Source organism: Neopsephotus bourkii, unplaced genomic scaffold, assembly GCF_033783945.1.
Source record: "Neopsephotus bourkii isolate Nb327-2 ecotype Australia unplaced genomic scaffold, CSIRO-AGI_Nbou_v1 NB_1622, whole genome shotgun sequence".
Classification (NCBI taxonomy): domain Eukaryota; kingdom Metazoa; phylum Chordata; class Aves; order Psittaciformes; family Psittacidae; genus Neopsephotus; species Neopsephotus bourkii.
The window spans coordinates 690,876-709,352 of record NW_026902097.1 but is presented as its reverse complement, the minus strand read 5'-3'; the positions used below and the strand labels follow the sequence as shown (position 1 = coordinate 709,352).

General features: G+C 48.4%; 1 protein-coding gene across 3 annotated transcripts; it reads right to left on the bottom strand.

The window, feature by feature from the left end:
* Window positions 1-5,389: 5,389 nt before the first annotated feature.
* Window positions 5,390-14,013, bottom strand: LOC133222793 (sulfate transporter-like). 3 transcript variants are annotated; one of them, XM_061372861.1, is made up of 3 exons: window positions 11,510-14,013; window positions 7,799-8,429; window positions 5,390-6,985 (listed from the first exon to the last, which is right to left on the bottom strand). In XM_061372861.1, exons 2-3 carry the CDS (start codon window positions 8,414-8,416, stop codon window positions 5,390-5,392), a joined length of 2,214 nt encoding a protein of 737 aa, XP_061228845.1. In that variant the 5' UTR covers window positions 8,417-8,429; window positions 11,510-14,013. The 3 variants fall into 3 exon arrangements, with proteins under 3 accessions (XP_061228845.1, XP_061228844.1, XP_061228842.1); XM_061372860.1 differs by lacking the exon at window positions 11,510-14,013 and adding an exon at window positions 9,242-10,123; XM_061372858.1 differs by lacking the exon at window positions 11,510-14,013 and having other exon boundaries at window positions 7,799-10,123.
* Window positions 14,014-18,477: the final 4,464 nt, after the last annotated feature.

Below are 18,477 nucleotides of genomic sequence, written 5' to 3'. Positions count from 1 at the left end.
TCCTTTCCATGTGACTGCAGCAGGGTAAGGCCCCAGGCTCTGCTGGCAAATCCTCACAGCCCAATTGTGCTGAAAGCTCTGCACAGGGATCCTGACTTGGAGACCTGAGGCTGGGAAGCGCTGCGGCAGCTTTGTGCCTGAAGGAACACCTACAAGGCTGGGTGGGAGTGTGCACACAGGCTGCTGTGCCTGGGTACCTACCCCTGTGCACACTGCCAGCAAGGTGAAGGCAGCGCCCTTTGCCAGCAACATCACTTATTTGATGGCACGGGAGAAATCACATGCAGTCATCAAGTTGGAAGGAGAAGTCCAAGAGGAAGTGTCTGTGAAAGCAGCCTATTGTTTGTGACGGGGACTCAACAGTGTTTTACAGTGCCCTAGAACAATCTTCTACACAAGTAAGTGTGGAAAGCATTTCTTAAGCAGACGTGTGGAGCTCAGGTGAGTAATGACCTTGGAGCATACAATGAAAACTTGGCACAGCTAGTGCAACAGCCAGAACAGACCTGTCCTCCTACCTCTCCCTGTCTTTCCGTTGAGCACACAGCTCAGGCAGGGTGGCTAGGACTAAGCCCTGCAGCTCCAGGCTTGGCTCTGCAAACATCTTTGGAGACACTGACTGGATTTTTCTGTCATATCACCAGGGCATCATCTGTCATCCACGATGATACCTCTGCCCAGGGCACCCACACAGCACCCAGGGCACTTTGTACTAAAGGGTGAGGGTGAGAGGCAGAAAAAGGGAGAGGTATTTACCCGGTGGCTTAGGAGGAGTTACTGATGTAGCTGTCCCATGACTTTGAATGTTTTAACTCCAGGATTTAAGCTCTGGGGTGCATGCTTCTCACTCAGTGGAAGAATTTGGAAGCTGCCATGCATGTGTCAGAGCGAAGCCTTTCTTCTGAGAAACACAAGTAGAAATAGGGCACAGCAAGCCCAGAAAGCAACCCAGAGCAGGAAGCTTGTAGATGGAGACACAGAAACCCACAAGACCTCAGCCTGGCAAGCCTGACACAGCTGGATTATGGTACCCTGAGCCACTGTCCCCTGATTCCTTCTTCCCCAGGCTATCTCCAGTGAGGTAGTAACTGGCCCTAAACTTTGTTATTTCTCCCCAGAAAACCCAGTGCTATCCCCTGCAGCTCACTGCTTTCCCAACCCAGTTTTGTCTGCTAGGGAAAGCTTTCATGGGTAAACTCTCCGCACATGTGGGCAGCATGCTGACTGCTTGACTGCAGCTACAGATCTGCAGAAGCAACTTCCTGCCTTTAAACAGTGTATGTATACCCAAGAACAGGCAACGGGAGCGAGGAGAACAGCCCTCCATGCAGCAATCAGTGTCGCGTACACTTTCTAGAAGGGGAAGCAAACACCCATGAGCCACGAGAACCTTTATTCCTTAAGCTTCCCCAGAAGGAGCACTTGAGAGCATCAAAAGGATTTAAACCTGTCTGGCTGCTGCTGCAGCATAATTAACAGTTGCACAGTCAGCTCCACCGGCGGCTGACAAAGCCTTAGCAGCAATCCTCCATTTATCACACTCCCAAAGTATTTATAGATTCACAGCGAGGCAGGGGGCAGAGAGAGAAGGAGAACCAATGAGCTGCCTACCAGGAGGGATAACATTTGCTTTCAGCTGCATGGCATTTCCTTGGGCCCTGGTGAAGCACACAGGACGCTCTGGGGTGCAGCAGGTCAGCACTGGGATGCAAGGGCAGGTCTTCTTGGGTGGGAGATGTTGAGGGTCAGCACCCAGCTGAGAGGTTGAGGCCTTTTGGCAAACACAGGCACTAAGGCTGCTGCAGTTGGGTGCTGGGGCAGACAAGGGTCCTGTGACCCTTAGGGCAACTAAGATGATTAAGGGAGTGGAGCATCTCCCTTATGAGGAAAGACTGAGGGAGCTGGGTCTCTATAGTTTGGAGAAGAGGAGATTGAGGGGTGACCTTATTAGTGTATATAAATATATAAAGGGGGAGTGTCACGAGGATGGAGCCAGGCTCTTCTCAGTGGCAAACAATGATAGGACAAGGGGCAATGGGTACAAGCTGGAACACAAGAGGTTCCACTTAAACTTGAGAAGAAACTTCTTCTCAGTGAGGGTGACAGAACACTGGAACAGGCTCCCCAGGGAGGTTGTGGAGTCTCCTTCTCTGGAGACATTCAAAACCCGCCTGGACACGTTCCTGTGTAACCTTATCTAGGTGTTCCTGCTCTGGCAGGGGGATTGGACTGGATGAGCTTTTGAGGTCCCTTCCAATCTCTAACATACTGTGATACTGTGACCTCAGCAGGAGCCCTTTCACCACCAGGAATTAGCCCACTGTTGTGGTCCCTTCATGCTCACATCTGCACCCACCCGGAGATGCAGGTGGTGGGAGGCCAGCCCGATCTCCCATGACACTGATTACAAGCTGATCTTGGACTATGTCATTTGTCATTCTCCATCTCTCCTCCATGTCATTTACAACCCAAGGCCTTGCTATAGGTGCTGAAATAAGAACAGCAATTATCCCTGATCTACCTTGGAAATCTGAGGAATGATGGGTCACCCGGATGTTTGACTTGAGGGCTGGAAGGCGATGCTGGAGCTGGCAGATCTGGGCAAGGTCTGCCAGCGAGGTCCCAACTCCTCTGGGCTGGAGAGGAGAGGGAAGGAGGCTGCCACCTCAGTTCTCCTTTCCCAGGGAAGGCATCCCATTAAAACTGCCTCGTATCTCTGGCATTTTCACAGCTTTCTCAGCTCTGAGCAGAAACCGCTCACAAACAGCCACGTCCCATTGCAGAGGGCTGTGTTAACTGCCACTGACAGTAATCTCCTCTGCACTGTGTTGCACCAGGCTATACCCAGGAATTATCAGCAATGGTTTTATATCCTCCTGTGGCTTTATGACCCCACCAAGATCATAAATGCATCTAAAGTCTAACTAAACCAATTTGATTTTCTCCATAAACAGTCTTATAAAGAAAATTACGGCAATGCTATTCCAAAGGGGAAGGAAGGTCATAATCCTTGCAGCTAACAAGACTTTTCTCCTCTACTGACTTGCTGTTCAGGCACAAAACTGCCCCATTACTCATTGCTCCATGGCTGATGCAAAACCCTGATGCAGCCTCCCTGGGGAGTGTCTGTGATGGGCTGCAAGGACCCTTGGAGAGAGATGCAGCGTGCACCCCTGTCCATCCAGCCCTGCAAGGCTCATACTGGCCTCTTCAGCCAATTTACCTTCATCTGACACTCACAACCTTGCTCCAAGGACCTGCAAGCAGCTGGGCATACTATGCTCTTTAATCCACTTGAAACAGACTTTTGACCACAAGAACACATTTTCCTGAGCAGAGCCAGTAGGATTTTGTTTCTGTACACTTTATTTACAACAGATTTCTGTTCCTGGGCTCCTGAGTGGCTCTAGCCAAAGCTAGAGTTCCCTTCAGTGGGATATCTTTGGTGCTGCATTTCCAGGATGAGGCCAGGAGAATATTCACATACTAAATATGCAGAATAGAAGGTGTTTTTACAGGTGGAGCTAATGAAATAAAAGCTATTCTCGTACTTGGCAATACTGCGGATGCTTCTCAGCTCACATCAGGGACTCACCCTCAGGATGCAGAAGCAGAGCCAGCAGGATACTGCCCATCCCAGCCCAGCAGAAGGAGAGGTTCCTGTGCCTGTTTCAAGGCTCCCTCCGGCTGCACACCCAGTGGTGCTGGAGGTGCAAGACTGCCCTGCCCCACTGCCACCAGTGCTGCACAGCATCCAGCTGGGAGAACCGTGGCCATTGCAAGCTGCAGCACAGGTTTTCCTGATTTACAGTGTATGAAGAGCAGATGGGGATCTCAGGTACCTTTTCTGGGGAAGAAACCTGTAATTCCAGCCATGGAAGTCATGTAAACCCCTGTCTATTAACAACAGCAGGGGAAGGCGCCTCTCCTCCCCTGCAGCTCACAACACAGAAGGCAAGGAATGTCAGCTGAATGAACCCCATGCAGCTCTCTGAAACTTCTTTCTTTGTTTGTAAAGGAAGTGTTTTGCTGTTGCCAAGTTTGTTGCTGCTGTTCCGTGGCCATTGAGGAGCTGCAACCTCCATGCAGCAGGTTGTTTGGAAAATAAATGAGCCTCTGCAATCTGTTTCCCACATTGACTCTGGCTGTGTGGGAAGAGAAGGGCAGTCTGAAAATGAAGGTGGCAAAAGATGAATACACATTAGTGAGTGAAGGAGCGAGTGGGACTGGTGGTTCTCCCCCTGCTGCCATCAGGCCATAACCTCCGCTGCTGCATGTCTGGGGAGGTGAGTGGCTTTGCTGTCTAGCACCCGAAGTTGCCTTGGGGTGTTCATTTCTCCACAATGTAATTTGTAAAGGAATGGACCACAAGAGAGGATGCTGGTATCCTGTCTTTCCCCAGTTATTCTGCATTGGGCACTGGAAATGCCCATAGAAGGAACTGCCACATAACAAGATACAGGTCTGTCTGTGAGCTTTCCTGGCTGCAGCCCCATTCTTGTGTGTGGGTGCACACCTTGAGCTTCACAGCCAAGAGGCACAGCACAGGAGCTGCTAACTTTCATGCCAGGAAGTGGGAAGCACCACCAGGGCTCCTCAAAGGAGTGGATGTCAGACCTTGCCTACAGCTCCTCTCTCCTTTGCCTTAGTGTCCCGTTTCAACCCTCCCTCTCCCAGTAACCAGCCCGATGGTGGTTAATACCAGGGTGCCACGGGGAACAGGATCTTTAGGCATAAAGCTTGGGTCGCTGACAGAGCCCTGCAAAGCTTCCTCCTGTGATTGCCATTGCAGCAGCGGTACCTGTTCTGTGGCAGCACCTCCAACACAGGACAGGGCTGTCCCCACGCTGGGGGCCCTTACAGCCAGCTCCGAATGTCACCCGGTCAGGGGGGCACGGCTCCAGCCCGGAGGTGCTGCCGCACAGCCTGGCCGGCGAGTGCTCCGCGCGGTGGGTGCGCTGTGGGGCCGCAGGCAGCGCTTCGGCATCACCCGCTCGGAGCAGCGGGCACCGGCACAGCCCGGCTGCCCCCGGGAGTGGAGGCGCTCGGGGTCGGCCCCGGCTTTAGCAGAGCAGCGCGGCTCGGTCATGCCCCCCAGCGCCCATCCGAGACACGGGTCCCGGCACCCACGGCACCTCCTGCCCCACAGCCCTTCCGACAGGGACAGCGGTGAAACCCATCCAAGCTCTTCTCCCACAGGACAGCCCTTGAGGAGCCGCCCGGATTACCCACCAATTGGCAGTGTCTGCTGAAATCCACACCTTCCCCATGCCTGCCGCTGACAGTTCATCAAAGTCTTTTTTGCATGCTCTGACAGTGCAAAGACTGAAACTGCTCTCAAGTACATCCCAAGCCCATCCCCATTAGGCAACAGTCCTTACACACAGCTTTATAAAGACACCTGGAAGTTCAGGTCTTCAGCATCCTGGAGAGCATCCATGTCCTTGCTCTCCTCCTGCTGGGCACGGTACCAACGTTCAGCAAACCGCACGGCATCGTGGATGCTGTGGAAAGCCAGCTGCCCACCACTGTCTGCCTCGCCAGCCCAGCCTCCCTCCCGGAGCCGGTGGCGGAGGGAAGGGTTGCAGTTGGCCAGGAGAACCTGAACACCAACCTCCTTATAGTCATGACGTGTCTCCTTTAGCACTGAGAGACCCACAGTGTCTATGAACTGCATCGCCCCACAGTCAAGGATGAGGGTGTGCATGTCTATGGAGGGAGGACACGCATCCTCTGGAGGCTTCCCAGACCTTTTCTTGGCTTGTTTCAGGCAGACAAACCTGCTGCTGAAAAAGCTCTTTCTGTTGCCTGTGTCTGCATTTGCCTGGGCCTCCACCTTTTGGTGCTTAGCAGCCAGCAGGCCAGGATTTACCCCTGTTTTCTGGTAGAGAACAGTCTTGAAATAGTCCTTGTTGGCATAGTAGAGAGATGACTCAAAGCGGAAGATTTTGATGTTGGCAATGCTGCTGAGCTGCTTGTACGTGGACTGGTCCTCATAGATTTCCGTGCTGCTGACCTTGCCCAGCAGCGTGGCCCGGGGTCTCTGCGTGCGGAAGATGACACAGAGCAGAGCGAAGCAGACACCCACGAGGAGCCCAATCTCTGTGGTGACCAGCGTGGAGCACAGCATGGTTGTCCACCACACCACCGTGTCCAGCTTGCTGAGCTGCCACATGCGGGGGATGTCACAGAACTTGCTCAGGCCCCCCCGCAGGTTGACAATGGTGACCACCCCCAGGATGGAGGTCTGCAGTGAATAGAAGAGCGGGGCAATCCACAGCAGCACCAGCAGCAGCACCAGGGAGGTCACCAGGCCAGAGACCTGGGTGTGTGTCCCCGTGGACTCCTTCAGCAAAGTCTTGGTCAGGGCTGCAGAGCTGGCAAAGCAGTAGAAGAAAGAAGGGATGAGGTTGCACATGCCAATGGCAATCATCTCTTGGTTGGCACGGACAGGGTAGCCGTACTTTTTGCCAAAGATTTCTGCCAGGGAGACAGTCATGGCAAAGCCAATGATAGCAATGGGCACAGCATCAACTGCCAGGCTGGAAAACAGGTTTATATCTGGGAGAGTGGGTTTCCTGAAACCAGTGGGGATATCCCCACAGACATCAGACTTGTATCGCTCTTCAAAGTTAAAGTAGTAAGATATTACTGTGGCGACAATGACCACCAGCAGCTCTATGGGGAACGGAGCCTTCATCTTCTCCTTATACCGGTCATTGATCTCTTTGACAGGCACTATGATGGCCAAAGCAACCAGGCTGGTAACCAGGTCACAGATGTTGGTGTTCTGGATGTATCTGAAAAGGTCAACCCATGTGAGGATGAAGGACCCTACCCCTTCATGACGAGGGATTTTCAGTCCCAGGAGATACTTCATCTGAGAGGTGATAATGGTGAGGCTGGAGCCGGTCACAAAGCCACTGAGGAGAGGTTCTGATAGGTAGACAGCCACAAAGCCCAGCTGTAAAACCCCCAGCAGGATCTGAAAAGCAAGCCAGCCATACCTTTAGCATCAATGAGAAGGGCTGGAAGAGGTGGCTGTCAATTTATGTCAGTTTGCTTCCACTTCCATTCTGCCTGCTGAGCAGTCAGCGTGAGGCAGGGTACTTCATCTTCAGTAGTTAATCTGGGGTACAACAAACTAAAGAGACCTACCTATAACACTAGTCTCTGGCCAGGGTGCCATACAAAGAAGCCCACAAGGTCCCTACCACTGTCTCCTTACAAGCAATATGGGCACACAGTTAACACAAAGTCCAGGCAGCAGCCCCATCAAAACATCACTCAGTGGCACATAACCGGTGTGATGCACAGAACATTAGTAGTCCCAGTGAAAGAGCCTGAAGTTGTTCAATGACAGCTAGGCTCAGGCAGTCAGGACAACCCCAGGGAGCATGGGCTTTGAGGGAGCCCCTGCTGATGGCAGGGCCTTTGAGAGCTGTTCTTGCCAGCCCCAAAGCTGCTCTAACCTGTACCAGAAGCTGGCCCAGCTCCAAGACTGGGGTGGTGGGAAAGTGTTTCTTCCTCCTCCCTTGCTGTGTCTGATCATAAGGACATACAAGGACATGGCCTGTCATACGGGAGGAAACAATCCCCCACCCCCCCATTCAGTTGCATTTGTGGGTTTCTAAATCACTACACTTGATTCAAGGGTGTCCGGGTCTAACCACATCAGGAAAGGCTTCTCATGACTTGTAAGTCTGAACCAAGACAGGAGCTTCGAGATCTTTAGCACAGAGAAGTTCCTAGCAGGGAAAGGTCAGAAAGGAAACAGCAGAACAGCAAGTATTTGTACCTGGTACAGACCAACCAGAAAGCTCAAAGAAAGGGCCACAGTGATGGCGTAGCAGCTCCTGTCACAGGCACTCGTCCCGTTACTGAAGGAGGTGGAGTTGCTCAGCAGCAAAGAGCCAGTGCTGTCGTCACTGTACCCTGCTAGCTGGAGGTGCCGGGTCACAGACTGCCCGATCATCAGGCACAGGACGCCGAAGGAGCCCACAGAGTTATGGCGCGAAGTGGCCATAACAACATAGATGATGTTGCAGAAGAAGTTGGTGTAGATTCCGTAGATGGGATCCTGGTTGGCTAAGAGGGAGTAGGAGATGGACTGAGGGATGGCGACTATCCCCACCAGGAGCCCAGATATGACATCCCCAAGCAACTGGGTCTTGACATTGTAACGGGGAAGCCAGTCCAGCACTGGGAACAGGTGACAGAAAAAGGTGATGATGGTTTGATGATTGCATGTGCAGACCTCTCTGGCATTCTTTAGGATGAGTTCCTTGGTGCTGAAGTCTGCAGGCTCATACTCCTCCAGTTTGACATGTATAAAGTTTGCAGGAGGCTCTTCTGGCACTGGGGAGCACAGGGTGTCTTTGCTCTGTCCTGACTTCTGTCTCGATGTGTCCTCCATTGCACCAGGAGAGCTAAGGCAGGAGAGCAGGCAGCCATGAAGGGTTGCAGTTATGTACATAAGGTGTTTTGCTTAGCTCCAGGGCTCATGCAGATTGCAAGGGTAAATAAATGAAAATAACCTCAGACAAACCAAACAGAAAAGCACTTTCCCATGGTGCTGGTTAATTTATTGGTTCTCATTTATGGGCTTGATTAACCACAACCCTGAGACCATGGTTTGAACTGCATTCACACTGGCACAGGTGCCCACATCAGGGACAGAGCTGTAAAGCCTCCTGTGCTCCTTCCCAACATACCTCTTGTTTTGAAACAGTCCAGCAAAATGGGCTAAAATCAGACAATATCATTTCACTGAACCTCACACTTCATTGGGAATTCTGCATTTCCTGATGACACATTCACTTAAGCAAAACCTGTTCTGAAAATGTTGGGATATTCCAAGTGATGCTTTGGGAATGTAACACATGGATAAAGGAGGCAATATGCAAAATAATTTTTCCTTGAACATCTCAAAATATTAAAGTACATTGCTGACTTGCATCAAACAGGCCCATCACAGGGGCTCTTGTCTGCAGAATGAAAGCATCCCACTTCTTCAGTCTGGTTAAGTAACACAAGAGCTGCTCCATGATTTCCAGTCAAAACGCAGGCACAACAAAACAAACCTTTTTGTCAAAAATGAACAACACACACAGAGAGGAGTTCTCCCAAGAGGAGATCCAGAGTGGCTGCAGTTTGGACACAGAACTGGGATGATGAGAAAGCCCATACTCCTGCCCTACGGGTTTGTTTCACATCACTAGTCCCATCCCAAATCTCTTACCTCTGGCTGCACAGAGACACACAGGGTGTTTCCTCACTACCTGGAGCTTCTCCCCTGCGGACAGACCTGTCTCCTCACCTCGCAGCACACACTGAACAGATAAAGCATGAGGATAACGACTGCAAACCAGTTGCCTTCGCCTTCCTTCTGGACCCTGTGCCACTTCACTTGGGAAAAGATCTGAGTTACTCAGCCAAGTGATTTGGCTCTTTTATCTCGCTCCAGCCTATGACGACGGTGCAGCCAGCCAAACAGAGCTGTATTTTGAAAACAAACGTTGTTCTGGGAGAGTATTTTTGATGGAAACTTGTTCTGGCCATTAAGAATAATTGAAGGGGTTTGGAGAAGTGCTCCTGCCAGATAACAGTATTGCTGGTATCTGGAGATGTGTTTGTTAAACAAAGAGAGCAATGCAAAGAAATCTTCATGCCTGTGTTATTGCTCTGCCCCTCCCTGAACTGAGAGCGCATGGTTGCCCAAGTCCTGTCGGGCTTCCCCACTCAGGTTTTCATCTATTCTGGACAAGCGTTTGTCCCAAAAACCAATCAAAAAGCAGAACTTGTTCCAGAATGACTTTTCTTTCCCAGCAGCTGCCTGCCTGCTCCCTGTGTGCCTGTATCACTGCCTGACCACTTCCAGCAGCACCAGCTTCACAGCGGCTTTGTCAGACACAGCACTGCACAGGCAGCCAAGAGGTGATGATGACACAGGGTACTTCTAGGTAGATAAAGAACTCATGATGTGTCAAACCTGCACAATCCACCTCCTGCACATGCCTTTTAGAGACCAGAGTGGATTTTTTTTAGCACAAATTAAGGATTTTACTTTGCAGAAGTAAGCACCATTCGGTAAAGTGCAGGTTTGCACTTCTTTTGTAGTTAAGGGTGACTGCATTAGCGGCCAGGGAAAAAAGGTAACATTCCATCATCCTGCATTGAAACAACAGCCTCATAAATACCTGCTGTAACTGCTCTGCCCTTGTGATCCCTGCAAACAGTCTACACCAGAGCTCTCAGCACACACTCCCACTCAACTCATTCTTCACCTTCTGCTTTCCATCTCTTTTCCATCAGCCTAGTCCCCAGGATTTTGCTGGCTGTGACATTGCTCTATGGAGCAGGAATAACACCTGCCAGTGAGGCTGCTCGGCCCCTTCCTCTGCTCCTGGCACTGGCTGTGTTCTGGGCTTGGTGAGGGGGCTGAGATCCCACAGGGCTATGGAGGCTATGAGCTATGGCTGTGGGCCATTTTCATAAGGCTTTGATTTAGATGCTGAGGAGACACCCTGAGGGAAGAGAAGAGGAAGATGAGCATCCTGAGCTACATTTATCTCATCAGTGGAAGCCTGTATCTCAGTAATTAGAAGTAAATAAATAAGAAACATCAGTGCTCTCTGGCAGCAGGAAGAAATGAGAGCACATGGTAGAGGAGACAGCTGCTCAATGTATTTAGCTATTTATATGCCTTCTTTATTCTCTGCCAGTCCCCCACAGCTCATATATTTTCAGGTACATCTGTTGATAGCTCCCCTTCCCCTTCTTTCAGTAATGGACTGTATCTTTCCTTAACCTTGTTGTTCCTCCTGTCTTTAAAAGATGATCCCTTCATATGCTTTATAATCCTTCCTAGACATTGCTCATTCTGTGTCTTGGCCTGCCTGATGTAGTCTCTACTTACTGATTTAGATTTTCCACCTTCTTCCTTGACAAATGACCCAAATTTCTATTTTCTGTATGGTTCCTTCATCCTGAAGTTCAGTCACTGAAGAACCGGTGACTCAGTCACAAAAGAGGTGGCCAGGCTGGCCTTTTAAGTCAGCTTGTTTGCTGGGATGACACACATCTGAGCACAGTTCATCTCTGGGTTTTGATCTTATTTAGGAAGCATTAATTTCCAGTTCTGGATCTCTGACCTGTCCACCATGAAAATGGGACAAAGCACTTTTTCCATCTCTGACAGGATCCAGGCTACCTATAACCTCCCCCCTGCCTTCACAGCCTGCTGCTGCTTTTCTTTCCTACTGCCACCTTCACTCACATAATCTGGAACTCTTGCTTACTATGATTTGCTTTACCACCTGGTATTTCTTGATGAGCCATACAGCCACGCTCTTCCACCTCCCCAGGGCATAGGTTTTGGGGAGCAGTTCTCTTCCATTTCTTCTGCCTCTGTGCCTCCCCTGCCTTCCCCCCCTACATTTTTTAACTCCCTTTCTTGTGCACAGATTCCCAGTTGCTTTTATACATTCAACTTTAAAACATTCCATACTTTCACTGCAATTACATTCTCAAGCTCCTTGTCCCAGCTGGCTTCCCCGTGCATTTCTGTTCTGCGGAGGTTCTCAGCACTGAACTCTTCAAAACAGCAAACCTTTATGCTAGGGCAGCTTCTGCACAGTCCTCTCTGTGATGGAAGTTCAGGCTGTGGCTCTGAGGTCATTTTATGTTCTCCATCCTGGCAGAAGGGGTGTAAGAACACAGTGACACTGAGCACTATGTACATCTCTGAAACCACTTCTACTGCATGAGGTGAGGCAAGGGCAGGAATCGCAAACACTTCACCTTTGATCTAGAAAATATACATAAAACAGCTTAAAAAAGAAACCCACAACAGAACTTCATGTGACCTTGAGCCCAGCGAGGCTGCACTGCTCCAAATGCAAGGTCACTACAGCTAACTGCTGAAACTGTTTGTTTTCAAACTCATCTTGAAGAGTCGTTCTTTATTGCCACTATAAACTTACTTAACTGTTTAGCTCCATTCTGGGCAAGGCTGGGTTGGGCAGATGGTATCAACTTGAACCATGCAACTGTAGGCAGGATGTTGCCTGCCAGTAACATGGCACCCTCTGTTTTCAAGACAAGCAGAAAGCATGAAATCCCAAGTTTGCACTTACGGCATACTATGTGAGGAATGTCGCATCCATCTATGCAACAGCCACTGCAGCCAGCTAGCAAGAGAGCAGCACAAGTCCAAGTTCCAGGCACAAGGAAAATGCAGTAGTGGGTTGTTGTGTTTTCTATCCTAAAGTAGAAAAAAATCCATGAAACTGTGTCTGAGATTGTTACCCAGGCACTTTGCGGTGGGTAAGTGTTGCAAATTCAAGTCTCACCGCTGTGTCAATGCATCACTTCTGTTTAGCAGGATGAGCTGGCATCTCTCATTTCCTTTAGAACAGATAACTGCATTGCACAAGGATTTTTGATTTGCCTTAAGGCTTGTAAATACACTGACAACTGTTAGGCTTCTAGAAGCCTGTTAAAATAGCAGCACACATGTCTTGGCTCCATAAATGGGCCAGCCTGGCTTAGTCCACGGCTGCATCCCTCTGCTCCACAGTTACTTATCGCATGCAGCTTTATAGAAAAACAAGGCAAACGAGCCAGGTAATGGAGCCAGGTATCTAAGAGAGATGCTTGTCTTTCCCTTCAGATATGCGACTTGACAGTCTTTTCAGATGGCTGCTGGATCAGTTCCACTTGGAAATGAATTGTCAATACGTATACATTTGCAAATCATCATCTTCTTTTTTAAGGGAAATAGAAGGAAAAGGAGAGAAGCCCAGAATTGGTCCCACTGCTGAGATACGGCAAAATGCCACAAAAGCATCCGAAGGCAAAAAATCTGAACAGAACCTCTCCGATGGTTTCTTGGAAAGCAGCTATTCACGTTTCTGCAAGAGAAAACAACAGAGAACATGGAAGCAATACACCAGGTCATCCCAGAAAATAAAACAGCTTTTGCAGCCTCCCACTACTTTGCAGGGAAGTTTATGCTAACACGCAGGGATCACAGCAGAGCATGCAATGTGAAGATGAGGCTCTCTCCAGACATAAACACTGTGAGGTCAAAAATGTCACTCACCCTGTGACTGCACATGGTAATGCAGTCACAGCACTCCAGAGTTTGAGAGGGACCAGGGAACCTACAAATAAACATGATAAAGAGCATCTATTTAAGCTATAGCTTGCTCCCAGCAATTCACCGTGCAGACAGACATGCAAGGCATGTTTTTTAGTCTATCTTGAAAGCTGTGAGATGGACCATATGTCCTTGCAAAGCAATTAAGTGCAGAGGTAGCAGATCTAAAAGGATGTGGCTGCAGAGGTCACACACCCATCAACTGTGCAGCCACTGAGGACAGAACACAGTGGTCCACTCTGCTAACATCCTGCTACAAGCCTTTCCTCCAGCACTGATGCCCACTCCTAGAAAATGGAGAAAAGAAGCATTTCCAAGCACATCACAAAAAGCATTGAGAAGCACTCCCAGTTTATATAAGGAAGGTAAAAACAATTCCCTGCTAACTTCTGTGGAACTTCATGCTGTTTTCATGTTTTTCCCTGCATGACGAATGTCCAGTGTTTATGACCCTTTTCCAAATGATCAAGTTGGTAATTGAAAATGCTATAATGGCTCTGTAAGCAGATTAAATAGATTACAGATGAATGCAGTGGAATAAAGTCATCAGGGAAGCACATCTCTATTTCATACTGAATTGGCATTCAGCCCAGGTCATTTGGCATCAGTGCAGGCTCGACCCATGTGTGCTGCTCATGAGCCCTCCATGGCACCAAGGCTGTGTCAGCAGGATGCTGCTTCCCCCTATAGCTGTTGGCTGGCTCACAGGGTCTCCCTACCTGCAGGCACCACAAGTTGCCCCACTGCAGCATGGCAGGCTCTGTATCAGGCAGAGCTGCACTGGCTCCTGAGCTCTCCCAGCAGCATGCACCAGCTCATCGCACACCAAGACAGTGGGCAGGCAAGCTACGGAGGGCACAGCTGTGCCACAGGACAGAAAAATGGTCCTGCAGATGGGTAAGAAGCCCAGAAACTGCAGCACATCTCCAACTACCTGCTATACATCAACACTGGATCTCCTATTCGATTTCAAACTGAAGGAGCAGCTTTTCCACACAACAAAGCAATGAGGCAGGCTGCCACAGGGTCTGGTGGGAGTCAAAAGGTGAGAGTAAAGGGAAAGGGAAGGAAGCTTCATGAAAAAGTGCTGCAAAAGCTGTGACAAAGGTCTAAGTGCTCAGGAAGTTTCTAGCCTGCTGCTTAGCAGGCACTGGGAGGGCTCTGCACGGACTGGACCCCTGGTGCACCTTTCCCAGGCAGCTTCCAGCAGCCTGTGACCCAGGAGACAGGGCTGGGGATGTCTCCTCTAGTGCAGGAATATGGTGAGAATCAGTTGTTCACACATAAGACAGAGCCCTGAGGAGCACAGGTAAAGGTGCTGCTGATTGCCCCTTAGCTCTGTATCAGCATTAATCACTCAGCTGAAGGCAACGATGTTCCATGCATTTCAAGAGAGCAGAAAGCTCCTGCTGGCATTCCCCATAATTTGAGTGCTCCTACAGCTCTTTTGGCACCAAGTCAAAAATAGCAGCATGTGCTCTGAGGTTTCCTAAGGTAAAAGGCATCCTCAGGTAAGAGCTGAGCAGTGCTGGATTAAGAAAATCTTATGCAGAACTCAAGGACATGACAATGGTCACAGTAACTGCCAACCCAGAACTGCTCTAATTTCTTCCCTGACTCTGACCAGCCATGACCTGACCAAGTCATATCACCTGTTATGTCAACACTGAAATACATTGCAGCTATTTTGGAAGGCTAAATCTGTAATACCATGTGCTGTAAGTACACATATTGTAAAGGGCAAGTAGCACCAAACCTGAACAAATCCATCATTTCTTGCATCTTCAGAATACAGACCTGGCCCACAGGAGGGTGCTGCTCACCGGCAAACAGCACATCACTGCCATCACATTGCTTATCACTTGCTATGAGACAAACTGCAGGCTGGTTGTACAGAGAACTGAAATGGGAACAAGGTGAAATCCTGCTACTGGCCACATAACATCAGTCAATGCCCCGTTTACATTGCCAGGAAACTTCCATGCATGCATATTATGTGTGTACCATAGAGTGCAGGAGAGCAGTGCACACAGCTGTGTATACACTGAACCTTACAGCAGGGATTGAGCACAACTGTCAGGAGAAATGGGGACTCGATGCTCAAATGTGTGTGGCTTCCCTTTTTAAAATGTATAGCTGCAGCATCTCCTAAGCTAGTAAGCACACGTCTGACAACAGAGAAACCAAATACAATCTTTTAATGGTGATCAAGAAATCCCAAAGATTTTACCATATTTGATAGAAAATTTTTGCTAACAAATCTACGACGACAGTAAGGCACATACATTAGTGTTTAAAAATGACAACTGATAAAGAGATACAACAGTGTAAAGGAGAGTCAACAACATGCTGATTCTGACACCATAGCTGATTGCAGGACAACGGATGATGATGGACAAAATACAATTTAGATCACAATCGTTTGGTCGGTGAGCACAGCACCCAACAAGGAGCTGATGGCAGCACATCTCCCCCATGCTGGGCACAAGGCAAGGCCTGTGTCAGCCATCCAGCATGGGATGGTGCTCCCCCAGGACCCTTGATTCCATCACTGCACTGGGGGAAACATTATACCTTGGTTTTACTGCACAAATTAGTCACGGCAAGGAGTGATGCTTTATACATACTACACAACTTTTCCACATTATTCAAATAAACTGTTTTGTAAACTGGTTAGAGGTCAGCCGACCAGTGTGATCTACTCCATTCCGCAGGTCCTGTTTGGTTAAAATGGTTCTCGAGCCTGAAAAAGCTACTCCAGGCAAAATCTGCCATTGGTTTATTCTGAAAAACATTATGTCACAAATGTCTAAAATTACTCTGAATTTAAAATAATTTAAAAAATCATACCCTGGAGCACAGCAAGACACCAGAGATGATGGTCAGGGACGCAAGAGGCTGATGAACTCAAAGCATCACGTGCTCCCCAGAAAACATGAGGCTTTACCTCTCCTTCACCATGTTTCAGCTGCATTTCAGTGACACAGAAAATGTACTTCCTTAAGTTAAAAATTAGACACAAAAAACTTGCACCCGAGTCCAGCAAAATGTTTCACTTCTTATCTTCCTGTGGAGTCCTGAGATCATCTGGAAGCCAGACTAAGAGCCAAGTGCTTTCAAAGCTGGAGAGAGATGGAATTCAAACACATAATTTTGGCAGTAAATTTACTCAGTGAAGATATGATTCTCCATCCAATGCTGAAATACTTTCTGTATTTGCCCCCTAGAGAACAGCAATATGCCTTAGCATATACAATCTATAGAAAATAAAACAGAAAGGTACAATCATACTATGAATTTATATATATATATATATATATATATAAAAATAAAAATATTTGCCATTTTACCTAACCAGAGACCTCACTTTTAGCATTGTAATGATTTCAGAAGAAAAAGCAACACTCAGAATTGTCTCTCCTTCAGGTAGATTCTGACTGAAAATAAAAGATCAGGTAGTTTTTCATATGAGCAGCTGATGCTACAAAGGCTTATAAACATGATAACCAAGTGCAAGTCATACTTGGGACTTAACAAGGTCATTCGCAGTGCAAAGTCTGCACTAATGATATTGTTCCTTTTTTCTATGCCAGCAAAGCAGAATTGCAAAGCTGTTCTAGTGTGGACAGTTACATCAATATGGAAGTCTCACAACTGTATCCTATATCAAGACTCAGCAAAGCAAAATAAGCTACACAGATACAAAGCACCTTGTATGGCATGAGCAGTAGGTGTTTGTCACAGCTTCATTAGCTTAACCATATTAGTAACAAAACATAAATCACATCAATCATGTAATCACCTTTCCGAAGCATGTGAAAAAACAAGCAACATAAGTTAATGCCCTAAAACAATTTGCCTGAAGAGTTTCACCCTCAGCTCAAAGGTTTTCTCATGTTCCAGTTTCTATGATCGTACTCCAGACCTGCAGCTCCCTACAGCCTAGCCATGCTCCTCACTGTGCTGGGAAGTTAAGGTCAGTGCTGACCAGTGTGCCCAGCTGGAGGGCCAGCATGGGTGTTCATGTGCTGTTTTCAGAGTGGAGACCTGTGGGTGACATGTCTTCTGGTTGCTTAAATGCAATCTGCACCAGCAGTGCTGGAGATGACAGCAAGTAGCCAAAGTGTGGTGGGGAACAGCGAGCTGGCACAATCCTTGAGTGAAAAGGTGCAGGAAACTGCACCCAAGGAGATGTGCAGGGTTGCTGGTCTTCTCAAGAGAGGTCTGGCCACAGAAAGAACGGACCCCACCAAGTAAGACCTAGATCTAGGACCTGCCACATGCAGAGTTCACAGCCGACCTCAGCACAAGGCTGTGGGAGGCAGCTGGGTATTGAACAGCTCAAAACCATGGTGTGGTGGGCAGGACGCTTTCCTGTCCCCAGCACCTCACCTCTGCACTTCAGATGCATCAGCAACAGACTTTTGTATCTCTTTCAGAAGGAAGTGGAGACATATATACCTTATATATGTAGTTCAGGACAGTGACTCATGCAGCAGCACTGAGCAGGAACTAGGTCCTGTGTTATTATTACACTCATTACAAAGGCACATAGCTGCATAACACAGGAGCCCCATAATAAAGACACCTCCAGCTTATCCATCCTTTCTGGGCAGCACTGTTACTCCTTCAGCTACACAAACCCTCACATAGCCCACACCAGACTGAAGCTCCAGTGTGTTCATGGAGGGAAAGAAACAGTGGTACTGCCCTGCCAGCTGCCCACAGCCCCCTTTCTCCCACCCCCAGCATGCGAGGAACTGGTAGGGGTTTGGGGTTGGTTTACACACTCTCTTCAGGAGCTTTATCCTCACCAAAAGATCTGTCAGGTCACATGTAATAGCAATATGCACAAAGGCAATGATTCTTCTATTTACTGTTGATTATATGCAAAGTCTTACAGCAAAACACAAGTGTCAAGAGGGTGGAGGTGGGTCTCACACTGAATTTGGGAGGTGCAGATGGAGCTTCAATGGCTTACAAGGAAATCAGGATCACTAAATCACACAAGACTATGGTTGGCGATGTCATTATAAATCCAAAACTAAGCACCACGTGTCCCACTGCAGTACCTCTTCCTGGTTTACGAATTGGACTGAAAATTGTTTCCATGTCAAAACATTCACACAAGTGAAACATTTATTAGTGCAACTGCCACATGAGGAGGAACTGAGCCCACTATCTATAGCAGCAATAACCGTAAAAATAGAGCCTGACATTTAGCAGGAGACTGATAAAGACATTTCTCAGGAGTCTTTAGCATAGCTGGGACTGTGAGTGTTAATTTCCATGATGCTGTGTTGTTGTCATTAATG

Bases quoted from the DNA above. Each gene is read 5' to 3' on its own strand.
- LOC133222793 (XM_061372858.1), bottom strand. From the start codon at position 8,476: ATGTACATAACTGCAACCCTTCATGGCTGCCTGCTCTCCTGCCTTAGC. The intron at 6,986-7,798 runs GTACAAATACTT...CTTGCTTTTCAG, and splicing joins TTCTGGTTGGTCTGTACCAG to ATCCTGCTGGGGGTTTTACA.